The sequence below is a fragment of the Macadamia integrifolia genome, unplaced genomic scaffold (assembly GCF_013358625.1).
Source record: "Macadamia integrifolia cultivar HAES 741 unplaced genomic scaffold, SCU_Mint_v3 scaffold337, whole genome shotgun sequence".
NCBI lineage: Eukaryota > Viridiplantae > Streptophyta > Magnoliopsida > Proteales > Proteaceae > Macadamia > Macadamia integrifolia.
In genome coordinates, this window is record NW_024869435.1 from 225327 (window position 1) to 252652 (window position 27326).

Genomic DNA, 27326 nt, shown 5'->3' on the forward strand with positions numbered 1-27326 from the left:
ATTCTCCCTTTCCATATGGAATGGATCTGGATGGACATGACGTTCCATGGAAAGACCATCTGTGACTTTGTGGGCAAGCTCGCCTTCTGTGCAACCATCAGCCGGATCTGTATGGAGAGGAATCATAGAAAATGGACCTCCTACTCTCGGCCTCTTGGAAAGATTTGGAGCTCTATATCTTTTGATGTCAAAGCTAAGATCTTAAAAGTTTCCTCATCTTGCCCCCTCCCCTAGAAATGATCACATTGTTGCTTCTTGGGAGTTTCCTAGCTCTGTGATTAGGACCCCGGATTCTCATTGGGATCCTTGTTTTGTCTCTTTTCTTCCCCCTCCCCTTTCTAGGGGCTTGTATATTCTTTCTCAATTGGTAATGAATTAAATTATTCACCCAAAAAAAATTATATTATTTTGTTGATGCTTTATGTTGATGACATGTTCATTGCTACCAAGAATAAACATAATATAATCTCTTTAAAGTCTTTGTTGAGTGTTGAACAAGGTTCTTAAGTCGTTTTGTTTCACCATTTCAGTCAATCCAAAACTATCGAATACCAAAATTTCGCTAAAAAGTGTATTTTTTCCATGAATTTTCCTTATCCATTTTGGGGGGCTAATGGTTGGAATGGGCGAAATTAGCGAAACAAAATGACCAAAATAAAAAAAAAAAAGCTTTTTTTGGGGACCAAATGAGCGAAATTTTGACTGAAATTAGTGAAATATTGCATGTTTGAAATTTCGCCCATTATTTGTTTCGACAAAAAAAATAAAAATTTACGAAATGAGTGAAGTTTTTGAACTATGGTGCTGTATTTGAGATGAAGGATCCTGGTGTTGCAAATAAGATCCTTTTAATGGAAATTTATAAACATATGATTCGAGGTAAATTTTGGGTAACTCAGAAGTGGTATATTGAGAAGGTGTTGGAGCGTTTCAATGTGTAAAAGGTTAAACCGGTAAGCGCTCTGTTAGCTAGCCAATTCAAGTTATCTGAAAAACAATACCCTGCAACATATGAGGTGGAATAGATATCTCGAGTTCCTTATGCTAAATCATTTGGGTGTTTCATGTTTGCTATAGTTTGTAGCAAGCCGGATTTGTCTCATGCAGTTAGTGTTGTTAGCTATTACATGAGTAATCTCGGGAAGGAGCATTAGAATGTGATTAAGTGAATCGTCAGATATATGAGCAAGACTATAGATTTGGGTGTTATGTTCAGTGGTAAGGGAAGTTCCATAGAATTCACGGGATATGTTGATTCTAATTATGCCGGTGACTTAGACTAAAGGAGGTCTACTACAAGGTATGCGTTTACATTAGCTGGTGGACCTATCTCATGGAGGGCGATGCTTCATTCCACAGTTGCATTGTTCACTACAAAAGCAGAGTAAATGATGTACTTGAGGCTGCCATGGAAGGAGTCAGGTTGGCTAGATTGGTTTGTGAGTTAGGGTTGGAGCAAGGAGGCACAATGTTACATTGTGACATTCAGAGTGGAATACATTTTGCAAAGAATCAAGTGTTTCACCTAAGGAGAAAGCATCTTGATGTGGGGTTTCACAAGATCATGGATCTTGTCTTAGAAGGCTGCATTCACTTGAGAAAAATTCATATATATTGCAATCCTGGAGATATTCTTACCAAGCTGATCACTACGAAGAAGTTTGAGTTATGTTTGGACTTGATCAATGTTACTTGTGTTAAAGGTAAGGGATGCACTAGATGGGTGCAAGTTTGTACCTTTATGGAGGTACATGAATGAAGGTATTTAAAGGTTTTTTTAACAGGATGTTTGACAGATTTCAAGCCAAGGTGTAAATTGTTGGGGGTACGATTGCTTGTATTTCGTCATTTGCATAAGTGCGTGGATTCCGTAGGACTGAAGTTCCTGAGGCTTGTAGGAATCAACACACCTTGCATGTTATTATTGTTACTACTGGGGCCTCGACAAATTGGTGGGTCCATGCGGGGGTTGGAGGGCGATAGCCTCGAAGTTTCTGCTACATTGGTATTTTGGTAAATTACCTATATAGGGTATCGCTATAGGTTTGTAGCATGGTTTTTTCTCTGTAATCAATTTGAGAGGTGTGGATGAGCGGCTGTAACTCTTCTCTCCATTGATAGTGACGTAGGATCTCATCTCACTGTGTACGTAGGCGATCTTGCTAAACCATGTAAATCTGTGTGCATTGCGTGATTGCTGTTTGCAATTTCCATTCTTTTCTGCACAGTTTTTGCATTCCGTTTCTACAACTTGCTCTGATACCACTTAATGTAGTACTTTATTTGAAAGACTCATAATTGGACTCAAAAAATTGAAAAGAAAGGTCTGACCCAATCCTAACTGATTAGGTAACATAAACTGACTAGGAATTGGAAATAATAAAGGAAACTGACTCAAGATAAGACTGGACTTATAGAATCCTAATGATGTAGAATCGAGGCTGCATTGGGTTGATCGGCTTGAGCCTTTGGGAAATCTCGACAGAAACGAACCGGGTCTAAATTGTTTTTTTCTTTTCCTTTTTTTAAGGTTCAGTAGGATATTTTAGGATTTATTTTGTTTAGGAAAGATTGAGGTATTTTGTTTGGGAAGATATGTAATATTTTATTGTTAGATAGTTGTTACATAAGTAGGGATTTACCAATTTGAGTTTTATTTGTTTTCCATTTTGTGCTAGATTATATCTTAGGGAGTAATTAGGAGATTTATGTTTCTATTTCAGTTTCAGACTTTAATTAGGAAGTTTTTTTATTTGGTTTTCTTGTAAATAGGCTTGTAACCCCATTCATTGGGCTAGGTTTTGAAGAATGAATTTATTGAGTGTTTATGGCCGGGTAGGTGCATAGCCATGGTGTGTGAACACTTCTCCTGCCCCACCCCTTGTGCGATCTCTCTTTCTCTCTTAATTTCTTCTTCTTATTCTTTCTTCTTTGTTCTTTACAGTTATTTCTTGCAACTAGCGGCACTGCCATTCTGATAAGAGTGAGTCGATCTTTCGTTCGTCTTTCTTCCCTCCTGAAATTTGGGTGGTTGGTCTCTACCAAAGGATGACTGAAAGCCTAGAAACTTGGCTCTTATTGAAGCTCCTATAGTGAGAATGGAAGCCAAAACCAGGTCTGGTCTGTGAACCATCACGAGATCTGCTCTCATCAACTAATCTGAACCCATTATTTGATTATTGTATCTGTTATTGGATGATTCTAATAGACTGAAGGGTTCAAAACTTATACTTGAAATCTCGTTTGGCTTGGAGTCCTATTGATGAAGATATCTCACCTGAATCGACTTAGGTTCTCTGCCTCTTTCCTTTGCTGGAGGCAGAAGACAACTACCAAACCCTTCCATGATTCCATAGCCCTTTCTGTCATTCTTTTAGTTAACCATATCATTACCCCTCCTTCCTCCACTATATTACATCTTGCCAGTAAGTTATGCTATTCCTGGTTTATCCCTAGCAAATAAATCAAAACCCTTCCATATACTTGTGGCCCTCTTAGAATCTGTTTATTACAAAATTTTCACCCTTCTTTGAGACTTATTTTATTTACAAATCTGCATTAGTTCTTGCAATTGAGTTATTGAGTATGCGAATGGGCCCATATCCGATCCGATTCTGATTTTGGAACCCGGATCCGCGTCACCTACTCCATCATAACTAAAACACTTAATGACAGGTAAAACACTTAATAACAGGTAAAATAAAGAAATGAAAGACTCTAACTTAACTAATCCCATATGCCTAGCCTTTACCCTCACTATAAACCCATTAAAGTGGCCCACTGCAATGAAAACACATGGGATCAAAGGATCAACAGATACACAACCCAACCAATAGCTTATTTCTGTTAAAATAAGTCCATTCATGTGATTTAATTGCATCATTAGGGCAGCACAAAAATATTAGACCGATAAATGTAAGAAGGTCGAAGGACGATCTGATCAATTATAGGTAACCGGCATAAGAGAGAAGTTTGACCTTCCAAAGTTGGAGTCTGTTGTGCATGAAGAGTGCACTAATCAGCGGTCATTCTAGCAGGGAGTAATGGCAAACCCAAGTACTTGACAAGAAGTTGCAGAATAATCTCGACAACATCTGAGAGCCCCACCAAAAATAAATGAGATTTCAAGAGATTGATCCAAAGGCTGGATAATCTTGGCTCAAACACGAATGATAGACTCATCGAAAGGATGTTTGCCTTGGAAAAGATCATGAGATCATTAACAAAGTCCAGGCGGGAGATCTTAAGATTCTTGCAGTTGGGCATGGGGAGATGAGCTTCTGGTCTGGTCTGTGCTAGATTGGATACTTTTGGATAGAACTTCAATGGCTAGGGTGAAAATAAATGTTGACAGGGGGCATAATGCAGGAGTAGATTACAAGAAACTACTTCAGCAGTTTATAATCCCAAACAATACAAATCAGAGCAGGAAACAAAGAAATAAGACCATCAAATAAACCCCCAAGGATACAATACCAATGCAGGAGCAAAACCAACCCAAAACCCAAACCGATAGGAGAAAGACCTGCTATAGAGCTTGGAGAGAGAGAGGTGCTGCCAGGTCTGTAGGAGTCCGATTGAGCTGCGCTCTTGGGCGTAGATAGTCCCTAGGGAGGGTATAAAAAACGCCAAAGTTGAGAGGATTCTGATGGCTGGTTGTGAAGTTACAAGCTTTCTTGATTTTCTGACCTATGAGAGAGAAAATTGGAACCTTAAAAAACAGCAGCTAAATGCTTCCAACAGTGACTAGGTAAGGATCATGGGACCCTTATGAGGCCTAGAATACCCTGATTGAAGACCTGGCTGAACAGAGTACAAAAGAGAGAAAGAGAGGAGATCGATATCTCTCCTATTCCTACTAGGATTGCTGATCGGTTATGATTTTCACAGGCTTTTATCAGAATCTGAATTATATCTCTTGAACGTTACAGCAAACAAAATAGAAAAAGAAGAATAAAACAGATGGGGGGTTGAGAAGGGTGAAAGAGAATAAAGGAAGGGGCTATCTCAGTCTGGGCTTCTCACCCACAGCTATCTCAGCTGCTCTAAGAATTTAGTTGCAAACTTTCTTTCATTCAAATTTGAAAACCAAAGTTACATAAGCTCCTCTATATATAGAGGGTAGACCTAGCTACAAGCAGCCATACTAGAATTAGGAGATGAACTCCTATTACAACTAGGAATTAGAAATAGGCTAGAACTAGGAATTAGAAAATAGACTAGACTCATAACTCCAACATGGAGTGACCCACTTAACTAATAGCCCCTAGTGGGCCTTATAACCGATGGGCCCAGATGGCCCTTTATTGAAAATAAAGTAAAATTAATAAAAGAAATTGGGCCCACTCTTTAAGTGGATCGATCCACACCTTGGGATGGGCCTTTCTTCCTGCGATAGGTTCTCCCAATGTGTGGATCTACATCATCTCCCCCCTTGTTAGAATCATTTTGTCTCTGATGAATGGATAAAGGACATGTAGTACTCTTAGAGATCTGTGTCAAGGTGTCAGAAGTCAGCATGGATCCAAGTACAATTTTCTCGTGGTCATCCTTTCCATTTGATGAGGAAGGAGCAGTACCCTTTGCCCCCCCAAGAACTATGGTGAACTTGTTGTCGAGGACATCTTCAATTTTGGGGTTTGCAAATTGAAGAAGCTTTATGGTGTGTTTAGTGTCGCCTTCATCAGAATGGTGTCCCAAGTATATCGTCAGATCAGCTACATTGAAGACATTGTTGATCTTCAGAGTAGGAGGTAGCTCTAGCATGTAAGCATTAGTGCCAATGTGCTTCAAGACCTTGTAGGGACCCATATTCCGAGGATGGAGATTGTGCACTGTATCAGGATGAAACCTCTCAGGTGGAATTCGAACCATTACCATATCACCATGCTGAAATTCCACGTAGCGATGATGTCGATTGGCAGTTGCTTGGTATCCGTCATTGCTAATAGCGATGCGATGACAAACATCAGCATGTACCTCCGTGATGTGTCTAAGGAACTCATCGGCTTCTACACTAATACGGGCTTGAGGTGGCAAAGGTACCAAGGCAACCGGTCGTTGAGGCTACAGTCCAAGAACAATCTCAAATGGCGTACGGCCTGTGGTGCGGTTGACAGAACTCTTATAGGTAAATTCAGCAATATCCAGTATAGATGGCCAAGTCTTTTCATAGTCACGGACTAAGCATCGCAGTAAGTTGCCAAGACTTCTATTCATCACTTCGGTTTGTCCATCCTTCTGAGGATGGAAAGCTGTGGAGAACTTGAGTTTAGTATTTTTTTTCAGCCATAGGGTCTTCCAGAAGTAGCTCATGAACTTGACATCCCTATCTGAAACAATTGTATGTGGTAAACCATGTATGCGCACTATCTCTTTGAAAAAGAGTTTGGCCAAGTGACTTGCATCAAGAGTCTTTTTGTATGGGATAAAGTGCGCCATCTTGGAGAAACGATCCACTACCATAAATATGGAATCATACCTTTCCTGTGTAGGTTGTAAGCCTAGGACAAAGTCTATGCTTATGTCTTGCCAAGGTGCGTGTGGAACGGGCAGCGGTGTGTACAATCTTGTATTTTTCTTTTCTCCTTTAGCAAGTTGACAAGTGCAACATCTCTTTATCACATACTGTACATCCTTTAAGAGTTGAGGCCAAAAGTATAAGTCTTTCATCATAGAGTATGTTTTGTCCTTGCCAAAGTGTCCACCGATTCCTCTTCCATGTAGCTCTCAAATGAAGTGATGTGTCAAAGAGGTGTTTGGAATGCAGAGGTGAGTGCCCTTGAAAAGGTACCCATCATGTATGACAAATTTGTCATCCCACTCTAATACCACTTAATGTAGGAGTAGATTACAAGAAACTACCCCAGCAGTTTATAACCCCAAACAAGACAAATAGAAGCAAGAAACAAAGAAATAAGACCATCAAATAAACCCCTAATGATACAACACCAATGCAGGAGCAAAACTAGCCCAAAATCCAACCCAATAGGAGAGAGAAAGACTTGCTATAGAGCTGGAGAGAGTGGTGCGACCAGGTGTTTAGGAGTCCGATTGAGCTGCACTCTTGGGCGTAGATAGTCCCTAGGGAGGTTACAAAAAACCCCAAAGTTGAGAGGATTCTGACGGCTGGTTGTGAAGTTACAAGCTTTCTTGATTTTCTGACCTATGAGAGAGAAAATTGAGAAGAACCTTAAAAAACAGCAGCTAAATGCTTCCAACAGTGACTAGGTAAGGATCATGGGACCCTTATGAGGCCTAGAATACCCTGATTGAAGACCTGGCTGAACAGAGTACAAAAGAGAGAAAGAGAGGAGATCGATATCTCTCCTATTCCCACTAGGATTGCTGATCGGTTCTGATTTTCACAGACTTTTATCAGAATCTGAATTATACCTCTTCAATGTTACAACAAACAAAATAGAAAAAGAAGAATAAAACAGATGGGGGGTTGAGAACGGTAAAAGAGAATAAAGGAAGTGGCTATCTCAGTCTGGGCTTCTCACCCACAGCTATCTCAGCTGCAAGCATTTAGTTGCAAACTTTCTTTCATTCAAATCTGAAAACCAAAGTTACATAAGCTCCTCTATATACAAAGGGCGGACCTAGCTACAAGCAACTATACTAGAATTAGGAGATGAACTCCTATTGCAATTAGGAATTAGAAATAGGCTAGAACTAGGAATTAGAAAATAGACTAGACTCATAACTCCAACATGGAGTGACCCACTTAACTAATAGCCTCTAGTGGGCCTTATAACCGATGGGCCCACATGGCCCTTTATTGAAAATAAAGTAAGATTAATAAATGAATGGGCCCACTCTTTAAGTGGATCGATCCACACCTTGGGATGGGCCTTTCTTCTTGCAATAGGTCCTCCTAATGTGTGGATCTGCATCAGGGCACCCCTGCCAAATGCCAACAGAAGAGGAGAAAAATCCAGCAAGGCTACCATTAACGAGCACGGAGAGGTGCGAAGAGGGGATGCAATGGGCCCATCTTATTCATGACATTGACAATGTAGTCCCATTTCCAAGAATCAAAGGCTTTATGGATATGCATCTTTAGGAGGGAAATAGGGGGTGGCCTTTTTTGGAAAAACCTCTTAACAACTTGTTGCTAAGAAGAATGTTGTATGAGATACTTCTTTCAGCTATGGAGGCATATTGATTGTCACTGATAAGGGAATCCACTACTGACTTGCCTAGATAATTGGTAATTACTTTGGCAATTAACTTACACGAGAGATGCAATGGGAGATGAGCTCGAAGTTTGACATGGGGAAGCACCTTCTTTCTTAGGGATGGGACAAAGGAAAGTTTGGTTGATCCCTTTAATCTGATTGGGATTGTAGAATACACTTTGAAGGGCCTAGATGAGGTCCACTTTGATAATATCCTAACAGGAGGAGAAAAATCCCATGCTAAAACCATTAGGACTGGGGTGCTCTATTAGCCTTGTGAGAGAGAACTGCAGGAAGGATCTCTTCCTTGGAAGGGTTAAAGGGACAGCCTGAAGAGCATGATAGAGGGAGCTTGATATAGATAAGTCACTTAATGGGCTTATTTTATTGCAAATAAGCCTTGAATTGGGTTATGTATGTGTTGGGCCTTTGATCCCATGGGTTTTCTTTGTAATGGGCCACTTTAATGGGCCTAAAATATAGGTAGAAAGTAAGAAAACATGATTTAATTCATTAGTTTAGTTAGAGTCCTTTTTGAGTCTATTTCCTTTGTTTTTTCAGTTTGAATCAGTTTAGGTTTCCCTAATAGTGAATGACTAGTTAGTTACCTACTCCATGTTGGAGTTCTAGTCTAGTCCTATTTGGAGTCCAACTCCTAGTTAGGTTATGACTGCTAGTCTGCCCTCTTTATATAGAGGAGCTAATGTATTCTAATTGGATAGATTTGAAGAATGATGAATTGAGTTAATGTTTGAGAGCCTTAGGGCTGTGTGTGATCCCTTCCCCCCCCCCTTTATGAGATTTCTCCCTCCTTGGTTGGATTTGTGCAATGTATTGTGTGATCCCTTCCTTCCCCAACTATTCTGATTTTTCCCTTCTTACCTAAGGCCCTACCCCATCAAAGCTGGGGAGGAATTTGTTGAGCAGGCCCTTAGGAATAGGATCATTAGGGGCAATGGAAGAAGGGTGGGACAATTACTTAAAGTAGTCAATTGCCTCCGCCTTGATGCCAGCAACTGGGGAGAGGGAGGATCCATCTCTAGCCAAAAGTATGGGGATGTAGTTGTTGGTTCGAGCCTTCTAGGATCTGTGGAAGTAAGCAGAGTTAGTCTTCAAGTTCCAACCATTCGCCAAGTAAGCAGTGTTGTTGTTTAAGTAACTGCCCTCACCAATGTCACCTCCTTCCACCCCAAAAGTGATGCTGTTAAACTCCAGTAACCATGTTAACAGTGATTGCATCGACAATCTGTGTGAGTGCTAGTACAAAGGAATGGTTGCTGAGAAATGGTGTCTCCATGTTGCTGAAGAGTTGTATCATTTTTGTGTGTGTTTTTTGTTCTGTCTGAAGGTCAGGCCTTACCGCCCTACACATGCCAAATTTCTTAGATGTGGTCCCATTTCATTGTATCAACTTTACCCGCACACTCCTTTTTGAACCACCATCATGAGAATGTACTTCACTTTAGAATTTATTCTTTTTTTTTTTCCTTTTAAAGACTGTTGAAGTTTCCCTTTTCCTCTTTTCCTCTTTTCCATTTATTACCAATCTTGCCTTTGTTGAATTGTCTAATATATCCAACAATACCATTGTCCTTATAGTTTGGTTGGCTCTTTGCAGTGTGATGAAATGTCAACCACAGGGAAGACTCAGAGACCAATTGAGTTTCAGGTCTGTTGTGCTGATTTTGTCCTAGATTTCTTGATGATTTCTTAAAAAAATGTAGGTAATGATTAATGTTCATGGTGTAAATGGTTTTTAAACTTACTCCCGATCTAAGCTGCAATTATGGATCTTCTAATCATGTGTTCTGAGCCTCATTACCTTATACGTACTCAAGGGGAGGCTGTTAAAGCTGTTCACAGTGACAGTTGGGTAATTGATATCACATCCAAAACACGTTATCTCATGGGGTGAATATTGAAATATGAGAGAATTCCAGTGATCTAGTACACGAAAAAAACTTGGGTGCAACTGGCTCAAGGTTTATTCTTGTTCTATATTGGGGAAATAGGACTTCCTGAAACTTGGTTCAGTATGTTTCTGAAAAATAGAGGGTTTATGAGTTATTGGTCTTTGCTGTTTCTAACTGTCCGTTGGAGTTTTGTGAAAGAAAGGGGTTTTCATGTGTTTCAAGCTTTGGGGGTTGGTTATGGAGATTCACCAATATCCAATGCTTAGAAAAGCTAACAAATTAGTGGATTTTCTGGGTAAATAAACAGCCTATTAGGATGCTAATAGTATGTGAAAGTTTGTCCTCAAGCTGTATCTCTCTATGATAATATCCTTATCCTTGATAAGAAGTTGCACTTTGTATTGTAAAGTTAATAGTCCAAAATTTGCTTCCTCTCTCCTTTCATCCTACAGGTGAATGGTGATGATTTAGCTGAAATAGAGGGTGGGGAGGTTGCAATTACCAATTTGCATTCCTGTAATGGACCTGAGTTTGTCATACAGCTTCGCTTTTCTATTAGTCAGGCCAACACTGCTTCAAGTCGTGGTGAGCAATTTTTCAATGTTTTGATTTGTTTCCCTTTTTATTGGAACCTTTGACTTAGCCATGATGTAGATGAAAATATTGTTTCTTTGATCTTTATGGATTCCTTTTCTCTTTAAAGGTTCAAGGGCCTTGCGAGAAGCTAATGCACGCTTGAGATGTGTCTACTTTCCCATTGTTGAGGTTGGTACTGAGTAGAATGTGTGGAAGGAGCACTACTAGGATTTTCGGAAACATAGATGTTGGAGGATGCTGCATTTTCATATCTCTTCTTTTATTTTCCAATATCCTGGATTTCTTCCAATTATTTAACATTTTAAAATTGTTTTTTTATAGGGTGAAGAGAACATTAACAGGATTTTGGAAAAGCTAGACAGAGGATATGGAATTGCAGAAAATTTTGATACTTTTTGCCGGGTATCTGTTCGACGGTTAGGCCGTCTACTTCCAGATGCTCGCTGGGTCAGTTGAATGATAGCCTCCATCCTGTTCAGCATGTTTATCTCACTTTTCTGCTCGCTTTATTGTTAGAAATCTTCAGTCTTGTAGTCATGCGAGTTTACTTAAAAAAAAAAAACCTCTTGTAATGAAAATTTTTATGGCTCTCTGTGACAAATCTCTACTTTGGTGACATGCATTTTGAGGTCTCTTGGAATGAAAAAAGAAACTTGCATTTATGAAATTTAGTTGGCTTTACAATTATGGAATCAAACAGAACATTAGACTTCCAATGTAGTATTTATTTCATTGAAGTAAAATCAACTTCTGGAATTAATTGCACAATAAATGCTTGCTGTTTGAACATTATTCTAGAACTAAAACCAAAAAAAGTGTAATTCTATGCCAGCTAATTGTACTTTTGATTTTTAATCTGAAAGAAAAATGGACCAAACTAGAATGAATAGGGGGGGAAATAACTCAAATATAACTGTCATTATTTTTCTGAAAGCGGTAATAAAGCCCTGAGTCTCATTCCGACTATAATGGCTTTTTAGAACTATGATGAACATGCCTGAAAAGTGGTTCAGAGGCAAAGGAGGAATCAATACTGTGGGCATCAGAATGTCAACAATTCAGTCAGAAAAGTATCCCTGCAGTTTGAAGGAATTGCCCAACTTTTTCCGAAGATCCATTAATTCTTTTTTTATAGCTAGCTGTGAGCCTGTGTATAGTACAACGTGACTTTTTTTTTGTTTTGATATTTTATTTAAAGAAACTCCAACTCCTTGGGGTCAACTACATCTATTTTTCTTCGCCATTGAACTTCTTTAATCTTCATTTCTGCAGTTAATCATAGGAATTCAGATATTTCCTCAACGTTTCAACACAATTTGTTTTGGCCTAGCCATTGTAATTTTAACTCAAGAAATTAACACAATGCTTGGGCAGTCTTTGGTCTTCATTGCACATAGCTGAACCATCTCATTCAGCTTTCTCTATCTTCCTCCCTATCAATTCTGCTTATAATTTATCTTGAAAGCATCAATTCTGATTCTATCCTTCTACTCTGCCACATCTATCTGTATTAGCGGGTGGTTGATTAGTTTAAGAGTTCATATTTCATAATTAGGCAACATAATTAATTTTCATTTAAAACAACAGCTTGTTGTTCAATTTTCCCAATTTACCTTTGATTTGTTTTATGCATGCTCATATTACTCTTGAAAATGGAATAGCTTGACACCATTCTGTTGTTTTGGTGATTTGGCATTGTTGTCCCATCGACAAGTGTAGAACCAGCATTAGTTTGGTTCTGCTTCTATCCATTTTATTGAATATTTGATCCTTCAGTGTACAAAAATCTGAGTTCTTTCTTTCCCTCTTGATTCTTGGCATGCCATGACTGCATGCATTTTTGTCATGGGAAAACAATTCCCGAAGATTATTGAGATTTTTTTTCATCTTCATAACAGGGAAGGCTTCCTTTTATGGAACCTAAGCTAAAAAAAGGAGACAAGGCACAGTTGTTGAAGAGGTGTTGCATGAGAGTAAAGTGCATTGTGGGTAAAGTGCATTGCTTTAACTAATCAGTGAACAACATCAAATTTTCTTTGTGTTATTTGTAAGTTAAAGTCCTTGTTAACTATGCATCTTTTAGAGTTCTTATTATTTTTTTGTGGAGTTTGTTTCAGAGACGGATGCTGGTTTCAATCCAACACCTTCTAAGGTAAGTCTATTTTCTGTGTTCTGTTGTGGGATTAAGGTTCATTGTTGGAACATAAAAATGTTGTCTTAGGAGTTTTCTCTCCATTATATATAACTAAAACATATGAGTATTGACATGGTAGTAATGAATGCATCAGCTTCCCACTGCTTCACAAGGATAGTTTAACAGAGTGAGCACAATTCAGATAGTTGGTGTTGTCCAAATTAATGATGATATCTGGGCATTTGGATTTTCTTTTCCAGAGCAATTGGGCTGGGGTTTTTTTTTTTTTTGTTGAAATAAATAACAAAAAAACAGGGAAAGAATATACAAAGGGAGAGAGGGGGGGCGGGGAGAAAACAAAGCCCAGAGGGCAAAGTCAGCAAAAACAAAACAAAGGGGGAGGACATGGAGGGGGGGGGCAAAGCAAAAGCTAACCAGGTGAGACTAGAACCTCATGAGAAGCCAAAAACAAGGAGGCCTAAGGGGATACGAATCATCAGGTGGGTGGGTGGGGGGGGGGAAGCTATGAAGGAGGAGGAGAGACACCAGGAAACAACAATGAGCCTGTTCCTAACCAGTTTCTACTTGAGGGAATCAAGCTTAGAGCGGACATCAAAATAGATGTCCTTCCAAATGTAATCATAGGACCTAGATTTGGACATCCCTCCACGGAGATTCTGCTCTGTCCAAAGATGGTTGATAGTGGCAGAAAAGGCAAGCTTACCCGCTATGTCACAAATGGAGGACCCAAAAAAGGTCATTCCAATCCAGATCCATTCCGTTGAAAGGCACAATGGGTCTCTGGGTAGGCCAACAACAGTTGAGGACTTTTTTTCCAGATGGAGAAGGGGCAGTTGAAGAAGAGATGGTTTTTGTCTTCATTGTTGTTCCAACAGAGACAACAAGAAGCAAAGACATGGATGTGGCAGTGGTTGAGGAAGGATTGGGTTGGGAGGCGATCAGTGAAGGTGCGCCAAGTGGTGAAGCTTTGGCGGGGGATGTGACCTTTGAACCAGATGACCTTGTGCCAAGGGACAATAAGGGTAGAGGAATGAATCAGGTTCCAGGCAGAGGTAAAGGAGAAAGGACCATCGAGGGATGGGATTTAGGAGATCTTGTCCTCCCGGTTCCCACAAATGGAGGGGGGGGGGGAGGTCAGCCCAAGATATCAGAAAGGAAGGGGGGAGGGGAGGGAAGACCAAGTGTCATTTGTGATGATGGAGGCAACCATAGCAGTTCTTGGAATGCCCGAAGAGTACATAGTGCGAGGCTGACAATGGAGAGGAGGGTCCTAGCGGGATGCAAATTATCCAACCAAAGGGATGTGGAGGACCCATTAGTAATGGAGGAGGAGATGGCACTAATGGCCAATGGTCTTAGGAGAAGGATGTTTCTTCAGACCCAGGAAGCGTTAGATGGAGGGGGGGGCCGTCCAAATGGAGTCCTTTTTAAGGTATGTGGAGTAGACCTAGTTGACCCAGATACTAGAGTGTTTGAAGCAATTTTCCAAATGAGCTTGTGGGTGCCAGCTTTGACCACTAGCTGAGGCATCCATGGGGCCGCTGACCTCCAACATTATATAAGGACACACATAGGGACCCAGATGGAAACCCACTATGTGGGGAGTACACACTCTACCCAAAATCTATATCCCAACACCCAAACAATAATTCCGGCCAGCAAGAACGTCACAAAACTTGAAAAAAATTCTATCAGATTTGCATTTCAAGGCATGAATTCATCCTAATACAACTCACAAACTCCAAATAGCATAACTCACCAAGTAACTATGATTTACCTCAAATATGGCACTCAAAGAAGAGAACAGCCAGCAAACCAGAAGCTGGCAGTGTTACAGAGAAGTGGAAAATCGAGTTGTAGACAAACATTGCACCACCTTTGCAGCAGGGGTCTTTAAGGGCTTGAAAGATAGCCCTAGGGTGATTCTACTGGGCAAGGTACCACCTTTAACTGATGTCTGATGAGAGAGAAAACGGTCCTGAACCGAAGAGCTGGCAGTAGCCCTGTTTTCCATTTTTGTTGCTCAATCTGTCTTCATAGCTTCAAATCTTCATTATCAACCCTTCTAGTTGATGGGTGGACAACTTAATCCATTCTTCTTATATAATGCAGGCTCTGTTGGAGCCCTTTACTTTTCTAGGGCTCCAAATCTAGAGGCAAAATAGAGAGACAAGATGCTGGTTGACTCTCAAACCAGTAGTTGATGGGTGGACAACTTAATCCATTCTTCTTATATAATGCAGGCTCTGTTGGAGCCCTCTACTCTTCTAGGGTTCCAAATCTAGAGGCAAAATAGAGAGACAAGATGCTGGTTGACTCTCAAACCAGCTCTGGTACCAAGTTCAAAGTAATAGAGGAAACCGGCAAGAAAGAGAACATTGGGGATGGAGAGAATTGATTTCTCTCCTATATTTACTTGAGAAATGAGATTAGACATGTTAGATTATGTAAGTACCCCCACACTTATATATGGATATCAAAGGAGGTCAATACATGCTTATTAACCAAAGCACCCAAAATACCCTCACTACCTGAACTACAGTTATCCTTGTATCTCTCTTCTACTTGCTACTTCCTATTTCTGTTACAGACTTGCAGTTAATTCTTCAACCCCCAGAACTGCTTCTTTTCCATCATTAAACTTTGTCACATACTTAGCCAACCACCACACTAACCCTTACCTATCAAATCTCATCTTCATCAACTATCAAAACTGGTCCTAGTTTTGCCCTAAAATTTATTTTCACTTTTTTTGTTTATGTTGTCAATAACTGAAGCAGTAAGCTTTCTCACTCTTGACCTAGGGTTTAGTGAATTTGACTATTTCAAGTTTTCAACCCACTCCTCAATTGAATGAAACTGTTGGATAACAGCAGGAAGTCTGGACTCTGGATCACCTCTTTTCCCATTATGACCTTCTACTTCCAGTAGACAAGGACCTATTAGGTTCTCCCACAATATCTTTATCTAATTGTGGGTATGTATGTAGGAAAATTGTGTAAATTAAAGAATCTTATTACAACTGAATTTCTGCGAATTCCTTTCTTTTCTAGAAACTGCTCATTTTTTATTAGAAGCTTGTGATTTAGTTTTTTATGCTGCGAGTAGGGAAAACAATTCTGAATAGTTAGTACAAAAAGAAAGCAGCTGATCAGTAGCATAGGCCGCAATAAGGGCTCAGTGTCATTATGTTAATAAATAGTCCGGTGGTTTGTCAACAATTGGTCCACTAGAGAAATGAGACTTCATATGTTAAGAGACTTGAGAGTGGAACAAAAGGCCGGAAGACTCGGCCGTCTTCTGAAGAGAGATGCAGATATGTTGAAAAGACAACTCTCTTTTGTAAGCTTATTTTGGACGGAATCCAACATATTACAAGGTTGCTGGATATTGTAATCATTGTTGATCAGCAATAAGAATATTCGGCTTTTGGAGAATTTGTCACTATGGGAATTCCAACGATTGTTTGATCAATACAAACTTTGACCAAGATCTCACAGATATTTCAATTCCGATGAACGATTACTTTATTGCTTCAATCTGATCAATTCTTGAGAAAATAGTATCCGCAATTTTTTAGGGCCGACCACCCGCCTTGTAGATAATTGATGAAGTTGGTTCATTGAGGTAATGGTAATTGTCATTCTTGAATTGCATTTCCAGGTGAAAGCAGTTGGTTTACTTAATTGTGTATTTAAAGAATTGATCTTTCTATAGGTACTTGCTCCACCTCAATTTTGGAACGTCTTCAACAACCTTTCCCTTCACCCACACGACCGGTGATATCTGAACTCTAATTGAAGGAGTGAAAGAACCTCAAAGAACATGTGAATATGACAGTTGCAGTTGAGAATATTATGCCTGGTCTCGGTCGCCATGGATACAATTTCAAATATGATAAAAAGAGGAGATTTTTTTTGGATGAATTGACTAAATTAAAATAAAAGGAGAAGAATATACAAGAGAGGCCTCACATCAAGACAGGAAAGGGGCAAGCCCAACAAAAAGAAAGAAAACCACAACTACTCAATGCAACAATCCATCAGGAGGGATGATGGCGGGGGGGATACCGCAGGAGACAACAATGAGCCTGTTCCTTGGGGAATCGAGAACCGGACGGTGAGGCAGGTATGCGAGCTTTGTAAAGTAGATAGTGTTCCAAATCTGATCATAGGAGCGAGATTTGGAAGTCCATCTTCGAAGATTTCTCTCCATCCGGAGGTGGTTGATGGTAGCATAGAACGTGAGTTTTCCAGCAGTGTCACAAATGGAGGGCCCCTGAAATGTCATATCAACCCATATCCACTCTCTACTGAAGGGAAGTGATCTCCTACTAGAGGGCCAACAACGACCAAGAACTTTTTTCCAAATGATGGAGGAGAATGGACAAGCAAAGAAAAGATGATTTATATCTTTAATTCCATTCCAACAAAGACAACAGGCAGGAGGGACTTGGATGTGTCTATAGTTAAGGAAGGACTGGGTGGGGAGGCAATTTGAGAGAGCCCGCCAGGCAATGAAACTGTGGTGGGGGATATGACCCTTGAACCAAACCAGTTTCCTCCAAGGGACTAAGGAGGCAGTTGATCTCACAAAATTCCAGGAAGATGAAGAGCTAAAGACTTTGGTGGGGGATGGATTCCAAATGATAGCGTCCTCTCTACCTCTGTGACCGGGGGGGATTGGAGGGAGGCTAGACTAGATGTTAGCCAGAGGAGGGGGGAGAGAGGGGGGGCCCAAGCATCATTCAGGATGATGGAAGAGACAGTGGCAAAACGGTCTATCCCAGTGGAGTAGATGGTTCTAGGGCTAACTTCATGAAGGATTGCATGAGGCAGGAGCGAAGGGTCAAGCCAGAGAATGGTGGAAGTCCGTCTGCCAATAGAGTAGGAGATGGCATTCAAAGCATTGGGCCGGAGGTTAAGGATACCTCGCCAAACCCAGGAGGCATTCGGGCCCTTAGAAGTGGACCATAGGGAGTCATATTTTAGAAGGTGGGAGTAGACCCAGTATATCCAGATGCTATTGTGTTTAGTCACAATTCTCCAAATGAGTTTGAGGATACCCACGGAATTTATGTCTTTTATGCTTCTGAGGCCTAGGCCTCCTTCAGATTTGGGGAGGCAGACATTTTGCCAACTGATAGGGTGGAGGAACTTTAAGGCTTCTGAGCCTTTCCAAAGAAAAGAGCAAATATAGGGATTCAATTGCTTTGACTGTGGAGGAGGGAAGAACAAAGATTCCAGGCCAATAGAGGTACATTGATTGGAGCGCAGATCTGGCAAGTTCGAGCCTTCCCTCATAGGATAGGAGTTTGCTCTTCCATAACTGAAGTCTTTTTCGCAGAAGGTCTAGGATTGGAGTGTAATGATGGCCAGAGAGCCTATCCAGAATGAGGGGGAGACCAAGATACTTAATTGGAAAGGAGCCAAGGGCGAAACCCGTGGTCTCAAGAAGGCGGGCAGAGGCAGCTTCGGAGATTCCAGAAGTGAAGATGCGAGATTTAACAGGATTGATCCTAAGACCCGAGAGATGCTAAAAAAGACGGAGGGATTGCATGATGGAAGAAATGGAAGTGTGATCGGCTTTAGAGAAGATCATCAGGTCATCCGCAAATGCAAGATGAGTGACGGAAAGAGCCTTACATTTGGGGATGGGAGAGATGAGATGGAGGTTAGTAGAGGACTGGATCGATCTGGAGAGGATCTCAAGCCCTAGGTAGAAGAGAAAAGGGGATAGGGGGCATCCTTGGCGAATACCAACAGAGGACTGGAAGTAACACGCTGGACTACCATTCACTAGGACGGAGTATCGAGGGGTAGAGTTGCAAGCAAGAATTCAACAGACAAAATTTGGGGGAAAGGACATTTGGAGCAGGACATTTGTGATGAAATCCCAGCGGATAGAGTTGAAGGCCTTATGAAGATCAATCTTCAGAAGGGCTGCTGAGCCATGAGATTTCCTCTCGAATCCCCGGACAATCTCGTGGCAGAGAATGATATCTTCTGCAATACTCCTGCCAGAGATGAAAGCAGATTGGTTCAAACTGACCGGGGAGTCTATGACCATTTGAATGCGGTTTGCCAAAATTTTGGCAATGGATTTGTAGATTAGGCTACAAAGGGAGATGGGTCTGAACTCCTGCATGGAAGAGGCTCCCTCAGATTTGGGAATGAAAGGTGTGGTTTACTCCATTGATCTGACTGGGATTAAAGAAGAAACTTTTGATTGCTTTGATGAGATCCAACTTGATGATATCCCAGCAAGAGGAGAAGAAACCGATGCTAAAATCGTCCGGTCCCGGAGCCTTATTTGCTTTGTGGGAGAGGACAATAATGGTGATCTCATCATCAGAGGGGATGGCTTGGAGAGAGGGGAGGAGATGATCAGGAACGAATTTCTTGATTAGGGAAGGAGGGAGAGGGGTGGGAGGAGGGACAGGGGAGAGGTTGAAAAGGTCAGTGAAGAAGGAGGAGGCTTCATTTTTAATGTCAGAGGGATTGAGAAGGGTAGAGCCATCTCGAGCAAGGAGGAGGGGAATGGAGTTTGCATTGATGCGCCCTTTAATGGAGTGGTGAAAGAAAGCAGAGTTTGAATCTCCAAGCTCAAGCCATTTTACGCGGGATTTTTGCTTGAGAAAACTCTCTTCTTGGGACAGAAGCTGAGTGAGCTCCAGGGAGGTAGATTTCTCTTCCTCTGATAAGGCAATATTATGGAGGTCCAATAGGAGACTAGCTTGAATGGTTTCAAGCTTCTCTCTGCAAACAGAGACTATGTCTGAGATGTTGCCAAAACATCTAGAGTTCCAGCTCCTGAGAGCAGCTTTAACATTCTTAAGCTTCCTAGAGAAGGCAATAAGGGGGGAGAAGGCATGAACTGGAAGATTCCAAGCATCCCAGACAAGAGTGGAATAATCAGGGTGAAGGGTCCACATGTCAAAAAATTTGAGGGCTTTTGGACCAAAGGAGGAGGTGGAGTAGGCATGGAGAGAAATGGGACAGTGATCCGAGATGGTAGGGGCATCAAAAGTAGCAAAGGAATTGGGGAAGGAAGAGAGCCACCCGTTATTTACAAAGGCCCTATCGAGCTTACAGGTCACCCTGTCAGCCCCACTTCTACGGTTCTGCCAAGTGAGGTTTGCACCAGACCATCTAAGGTCATTCATGCTAATGTCTTCAAGGCAATTGTTGAAAGCCTCGATAGAAGAAGGATCAATGGGACTACCTCCCTGCTTCTTAGTGGCAGCCCTAACAACATTAAAGTCACCCACAATTCCCCATGGATTGGAGTCCATGGATGAGGAAATAGAGAGGAGGGCGTCCCAAAGGGTGAGTCTTTCCTGGGCACGGTTGAGAGCATAGATGATTGTGAGAAAACAACAATTCGTTCCAGCAAGGTCAGAAATGGATAGATGAATATATTGCGCGGAGGAGGCAAATGAAGGCAATACGGAGGAGGGGGTTCCATAATATCCAAATCCGACCGTTGGGGTAAAAAGAATAATTGGCAAGGAAGGACTAGGATGGTGCTATCGAGGAGACAATGCGAGGGGCATTTTCCTCAAGGACTTTTATCTTAAGTAAACAGCAAAGGGGAGAGCTGGATGATTTGATTTTGGATCGGATGGAAGCATGCTTTGCCGAGGAGTTTAGGCCTCAGATATTCCAGATTAACCAAGGGGACATAATGAAGAATTGGAGGTTGGGGGCAGGGGCTGCGGAGAGCTCGGGCTAGTTGTTGTGGCCAGAGGAGGATTTACCTTTTCGACGCTAGTACTCTTTTGTTAAAGGTGGCTGGGTTGAGGCTGACACAGTAGGGCGGCCTGCAGAGGACAACCGAGTGCTAAGCTTGGAAAATTACGTTGTGCGAGTGCTTCTAGGTGGAAGCTTCTTTTTGGGTTTAACGCCAATGGCAGATGGGGCAACGCCTTGAGGAGAGGAGTTGATGGAAAGGCTGGCAGGCATCAATGCTGTTGACACGATCACTTCTTGGAGCTGGTTGGATGCAGAATGAGGCGGATTGTCAGGCATTGATGCTATGGTTGTAGACTGAGCATGGTGGCAGCTGGGCGACAGTAGAGGCACCGTGGGGCTTTCCGAGTCAAGAGTCGTAGAGCTTTTCGAGAAATCAGAGGTGATGACATTACAGGACTTGGCCATCTCAGCAGGAGGAGGGCACAAGACAGTGGTGGTGGACGGAGTAGAAGGATAAGGAAGTCAGAGGGACTTGGTTGACGGCGAGGGGAGCTCGCATTTCTTCAGAGGCATCGGCAGAGTCCAGGGAAAGAGAAGCTCGCGAACTGGGAGAGATTGCGACAAGGGGGCACGCAGATCTGTGGTGGTAGAGAGAACGAGGGTGAGAGAAGCTCGGGAAGCCAGAAGGTGGGAAGGGTTGCGGAACAGGCCATCGGGTAGAGGTGGAGGTCTAGTCGGGTCAGGCGGGTGGTGATTTGAGGTTGGATGGATCGAGTTTAAAGGAGGCGGGTGGTAAAGGTCCTGGGTTAGGTCCATAGGCGGTAAGGGAGAGCTTAAGGTATTTTGGTCCATAGAGGTGGGCTGGGCCAAGTTTTGAGGTGGGCTGGAGTGGTCAGGAGATAAGTTCACAAAAGGCTCAGGGCTTGAGGAGGTAGCGGGCTGGGCCAGAGAGGAGGTAGCGGGCTGGGCCAGAGAGGAGGTAGCGGATTGGGCCAGAGAGGGAAGGAAGGAAGATTTAGGATTAAGAGGTAAAGGAGGGGATGGGGAGGTGGCATGTGTGGTTATAAGAGTAAGCGGCGAGGTGTCCGAGGAGGGGGTTTCATCTTCTTCAAAGGAAGAATCCTCATTAGAGGAGCTTGACGACAAAGAATCCGAGAAGCCTTTTTAGTAAAGGCAGAGATCTATTGGTCACTATCAGGTTCTGAGTGTCTGGAGGGGTCCTTGACGCCGTCATCAGAGACCTCGAGATTTTCCAGGATGGAGAATCTGTTGGTGTCGCTGGTCGATGGCGAAGGACCACTGGTCCATGGATGGGCTTTCTGATCGGAGCAGGCATGTCAGTTGTGGTGCCAGTAAGGGGCATACTGCTTCTACTTCTGTGACGACGGTGGCAGGAATTTTTCCCGCTAATAGTTTCAGCAGGTAGGGGAAATTCCTGAGTTTGAGTATCATGGTGATCCAACTGAACCGAAGGGGCGGCTTGAGGTGCACAAGATTTCGAGTGATGCCCAAACGCTTTGCATGTGACGCAGTGAGGAGGAATCCAATCGTAGTGGACCGATTGAGTGAATGAAAATCCATTTTCTTCATTTATGATTATCTCAGATGGAGGGGTGACTTCTGCAGAAATATCCACACAAATTTGGGCAAGCCCAAGGCGATCCATCACTTTAGTACGACAGTCTGAGAACAACGGGTTTCCGATCACAGAGCCGACCAAACTTAGACCCTTTTCACCCCAATAATGGAGAGGCAGGTTTGGTAGCGATACCCAGATGGGGGGTAGATTTGAAGTTTACTTTGCTTAGATTTGAGAACTGATCCCATTTGGTGAGGAAGATTGGCGTGTTCCCTACCCACCAGGGGCCACCTTCAAGAGCGAAAAGCATGTCGGTATCCAGAGAGAATTTAAAGGTGAAAATCCCGAGAGGCACCACTGTTTGGAGAGGGAAGCCTTGACGATGTTGTACGGGGGCCTGCTGCCCATAAAATGTCCGAGACTGCAAAGTTTCCATTTATCTATATCAGCGTGAAGAAGACCCATGGGGCAGTGACCAACTTCTTTTCCATCGCCTATAGAGGGAGGGATAAAACCCAGAGAAAGGTCATTCCGAGAGGAGGGAGGAGAAGGGCTAACAACGGAGACCCATGGCTTGTCGAGGGGGCGAAGGGAAGGCGAGGAAGGGGCTGGGTCCAGGGAGGGGGGAGAGATGGAAGGTGAAGGAAGGTGGAGGTTTGCTGGAGGCTCGGATGGGGGGAAGGGGGCAAGGGAGGTAAGGATAGGGGGGACGGGTTAAGGATGCCGGCGGGGTGAGCCGCCGGATGGGGGCCAGATTGCATAGCAGGTCAGGTCAGGTCAGGTCATGGGGAGGGGGGAGCTGCTCTCACCTGTCAAAAAATTGTCGTTGATTGTCTGATTTCTTCGATAAAAAGAGGAGATTATTTGCCCTTCTGGGCGACTTTCTATGAATGAGAGTGGCAAGATGGTATCCTTATTCTTTGAACTCATGAAAGACTAAAATGGATGGGTCCCCAGACTTATCCCTACTATTCCATCAACTTATCTTTATCTGGAATTCGAATCAAAGCAAAGACAAATATTGAAAAATAGGTGGCTCTTATCAGCTTATGTTGTGACTCGGAATAAACCTTGCTTTGTGTAGGAAGGGAATAGCAATTTGTTCTTACGGAACATTCAGGAACAGGAGGATTCGATCAGAAATATTGATAAAGTCTTGCGTAGTCCAAGAAAATCAAAATTTTAAATGATACCGTCTACATCTCTATCGAATTTGAATATTTATCATCGGACTAGTTGAAACAGACACAATTCAATGGGTCAGATCCACTTACTATATTTACTATAATTATGAAGGTAAGAGGGAATTATATATTTATGGATCACCCTTACAAGTAAATGAGAGTAAAAAGATTCCCTATAATTTTCAACAGATAAAATTGAATCATTTTATATGCTAAAAGATTTATCTATTATTATTATTATTATTATTATTATTATTATTATTATTATTTGGCTGAATAATATAATTCCAAAGAGAAGAAAAAATCAAGATCCCAAAGGCAAAAGAAAAAGAAAAAGAAAAGAATACACAAAGACCAATTCCTTGAGCGGGAATGGCTTGGAGACAAGAGAGAGGAGGTTCCCAGGAGACAACAATATGCATGTTCCTTGGGGAGTCCATACAAAAAGAAGAGATGGTAGAGAGCTTTCCTTTGATGTCAAAGGAAATGGAATCCCAAATCTTTTGGAGAGGCTGAGAGTTGGATGTCCATTTTCTAATGTTTCGTTTCATCCAAATTTGATTGATGGAGGCATTGAAGGCCATCTTACACACCACGTCACAAAAAGAAGACACTCCAAAGGTCATATCAAACCAAATCCACGCCCATTGAAAGGGGATAATCTATTATTGATTATCTAGGGGAAGAGATTATCTTATTGAGACACTAAAATCCAGATATAGAAAATATTTTGACTGGGGGATAAAGGTAAATATTTAGGGCTGGATCAATATGTATACTGGGACCAATATTCAAAAAAAATAAAACAACCTCCTTGTAGAACCTCTAGGCCCTACATCATGCTTCTGATGCCTGGTTACTGATGGTACAACTGGGTTTTTGTCTTGGAACTTTTTGAATAGGATGATGAATTAAAAGCCGATGCCTTGCTGAAGCTGACTGCCTCGTTCTTGCTGACCACTTTGTCAGGCATCTATTTGTCCTGGTTCTAGTTTTTGTTTGTGAGTTGTGGCCTATGATCTGAAAATTCTTTGGCGATGGTCCTAGTATTTAGTTTAGAAGGCCTCTCATTTTGGATTTTACGTAGTTCTTAGTTGTATTCAGTTTCACATTGTTGGAGGGTTGTCTTTTATTTGCCATGGAGTGTAAGATACATAAATATTATCTAGTTGGAATCGTTTTTACTTAGACAGTGAGCCATAATTAGATGCTCCATATAAAAAATTTCTTGGTTGTTAAGGACAGGTTTTTAAGTTTCCATCCCTTGGAGTGGTTTGATATACTATATGAGATCCATAATCTAATGCAGCTTACCGTATATTACTATGTGTTTTAGGTGACGGGTGTTTAACTAATAAACCCAGGCAATAGTGCACTGGGGTATTCTAAATAAAGCCAGTTTTTGTGTTCCAATTATAGCCACACAAATATGAATGAAATCATGCAAGATGGGGGTCATTGATAGGGAGACTAGTGATCCTGGGAACAACACTTCTACTGCTATGTATCATGGTGTAACTATTAAGCACCATTAACAAATGTTTTCCTTATTTTGAAGAAAAAATGGTTTCCATGCCATACCTCATTCTCGAATTGCGCAGGAAAATCTTATGTTTTCCTCTTGCTGTTGTTTCAGCTACTTTTAATTGTGAAGCTATACTAGAATTAGTTTATTTTCTATGTATTTATCTAATTACGAAAGAATGTGTACCTCTGCGTTTGATTACCTTGAAACTTTTGCAGACTGACCTGGCACATCATCATCCATATACCACTACTTTGAAGAACTTTGGGAACAGACATCCTGAGAAAGATAATGGTAAATAGTGAATTTTAGTTCCATATAAATTTCTCTTCTAGGTATTCCCAGATTTGCCAATTCACAATCACGTGGAAAATATGTGACATGTAGATACACATGTTGATATATATAGAGGTGGAAAGCCGTTGAGTCTTTCACAACTTGAAAAAGAGTATCAGGATTGGGTATTTCAAATGCACGATGGTTATGATGAAGAAATGGACTGTGGTGAGGATGAACCTGTTCTAGTTGTGAACCCTTGCAACAAAAAGGCCCTTGGTATCTCATCTGATGGTACGTTTATTTGGAGAATTTTTTGGAAACCGTACTATTATTGTATTTAAACTTGTTGCACATTCCCAAGTATTCTGTATTGCTGTCTAGAAATATCATCTAATTTCCAAGCAATTACCAGTATTATATAAGTATGGATACTTTTTGAATTTTGTTTGCTGTAATATTAATTTTTTTATTTTTCTCTTTAACATTTAGTTGTACGGGTGCATAAGGTCATAAGGAGGAAAGGGGCATCTTGGAGATCTGGCCAGAAGGTGAAAATTCTTAAGGGGGCAGCAGCTGGGTGCCATAAAAATAATATATATGCGACCCTGGAATATATCTTGGTTGAAGGATTTCAAGGAGATGTGGGTGGTAAGTAACTTGTTTGCAAAGAACTAAAAAAATAAAAAAGAAAGAGAAAAAAAGGCATAATATTACTTTTTTGGTTTGAACCTTGCAGTCAGTCATTCTTGTCAAAATGATATGTTTGTCATCATGCGGATATAACATTTTTCCTTAGTTCTTATTAGAATGATATATTTCAAGTCTGCACCACCTGTATAACTTATATACTGGTGCCCTTGGGATTTATAAACTTTTGGCAAGTTATTTTCTCAAATATAAATTAACTGTAAGAAAACTTCTATATTCACAATTCTGTGGCTACCATATTAAATAGTCCTATTTTTTTCCTCTAATTTTGATAGGGTCGGCTCGGCTCATTTGCAGGTAGGCTATTGCTTGGACTTGATCTCTTGAGGGTTCTTGTTTTATAATTTTCTCTTATGCTTCAATTTTTTTCCCTCATTGCCTGTGCCTGCTACCCTTACAGGCCACTTGATCTCCCAGATGACAAAGGGAGCTTACTTTCTGTAAGTGATGGAAATGCCAGTTTAGATATTCATGGCTCTTTATCCATTCCCATTAGTGTGATTGACTTGGGGAAGGTAATGCTTATATATATTGGTCCATTTCTGTTCTCCATTTGGATGAAATGATTTTGCCTAATTCTCTTCTGAATCATTTAAAATAGTTTGAAGCAATTAATGACACTGAGTGGAATTTTCATCTCGAGAAACAACGTCAGAAAGCTCCTTCAACAATTGACATTTTGAATGCTCAACATTGTCAGCAGTTGGAGCTGAATGGGGTATGTGGACTTAAGCTGATTCCACTCTATATCTGTCATGACTCATGATTTCTTTTGATGTCTCATGATTCCTCCTCTTCCCCCCCCCCGCCCCCACTCCCAGCCCCCCCCCCCCCCAAAAAAAAAAAAAAAAAAAAAAAAAAAAATCCAGTGTCATCCCATTTAATGATAAAATGTCATAATATGTCAAATTTTCAGGCTTTACCTCTTGATGCCCCAGTTTGTGCTGGACATGATCCCCCTCGAGAGATTGTTGCCGTTGTTAGGCCTGTTGATTTTTCCTCATCGAGTGCCTCGAGAACTCTGGATCAAAAATATATTCTGAAGGTTGACCAAGAGATGTATATGGAAGTCAAGTTTTCTGGTGAAGGTAAAGATTGTGTAGATGGTGAACATATTTATGGTGAACGTGTAAAACCTTCATCACGGAATGGATTTCATGGCTTATATATATTTTCACTTGAGAGAAAAATCACTTGGCTTTTTGAAAGAGCTGGTATCTATACATTTTCTTTTTCTGCTGTAAGTACTTTGTCAGACTCCCAGATATGCTTGATTTCTTATATGATGGTTAGATTGTTTTATTTTTTCCTTACGTAGTATTCTCTGCCTTGGAATTTTCATTTATCAGAACTTTCCCGTCTTTGCTGTTAAGAGGTGTGAGAAAAAGGTTATTGTCAAACCATCTTCTAATGTTGGGAAATGGAGACATGTAAATGGTGAAAAGTTCCGGTCACGGGATTTGAGGTATGACACCCATCTTATATTATCATTTAGTTTCCTTGCAGTTT

The 27326-nt window shown here is 41.3% G+C and overlaps 1 protein-coding gene across 2 annotated transcripts in view; it reads left to right on the top strand.

The window, feature by feature from the left end:
• Positions 1-27326, top strand: part of LOC122068060 (structural maintenance of chromosomes flexible hinge domain-containing protein GMI1) — a 90356-nt gene that overhangs the window by 12279 nt on the left and 50751 nt on the right. Inside the window, exons 12-25 of one of the 2 annotated variants that reach the window (XM_042631891.1) lie at positions 9802-9852; positions 10549-10681; positions 10800-10861; positions 11015-11140; positions 12592-12682; positions 12811-12845; positions 25049-25124; positions 25218-25400; positions 25599-25757; positions 26093-26114; positions 26218-26332; positions 26419-26535; positions 26734-27057; positions 27167-27282. In XM_042631891.1, coding sequence (XP_042487825.1) covers positions 9802-9852; positions 10549-10681; positions 10800-10861; positions 11015-11140; positions 12592-12682; positions 12811-12845; positions 25049-25124; positions 25218-25400; positions 25599-25757; positions 26093-26114; positions 26218-26332; positions 26419-26535; positions 26734-27057; positions 27167-27282 — 1610 coding nt within the window. The remainder of the gene's footprint in view (positions 1-9801; positions 9853-10548; positions 10682-10799; positions 10862-11014; positions 11141-12591; positions 12683-12810; positions 12846-25048; positions 25125-25217; positions 25401-25598; positions 25758-26092; positions 26115-26217; positions 26333-26418; positions 26536-26733; positions 27058-27166; positions 27283-27326) is intronic. The other variant, XM_042631892.1, reaches the window with a different exon arrangement.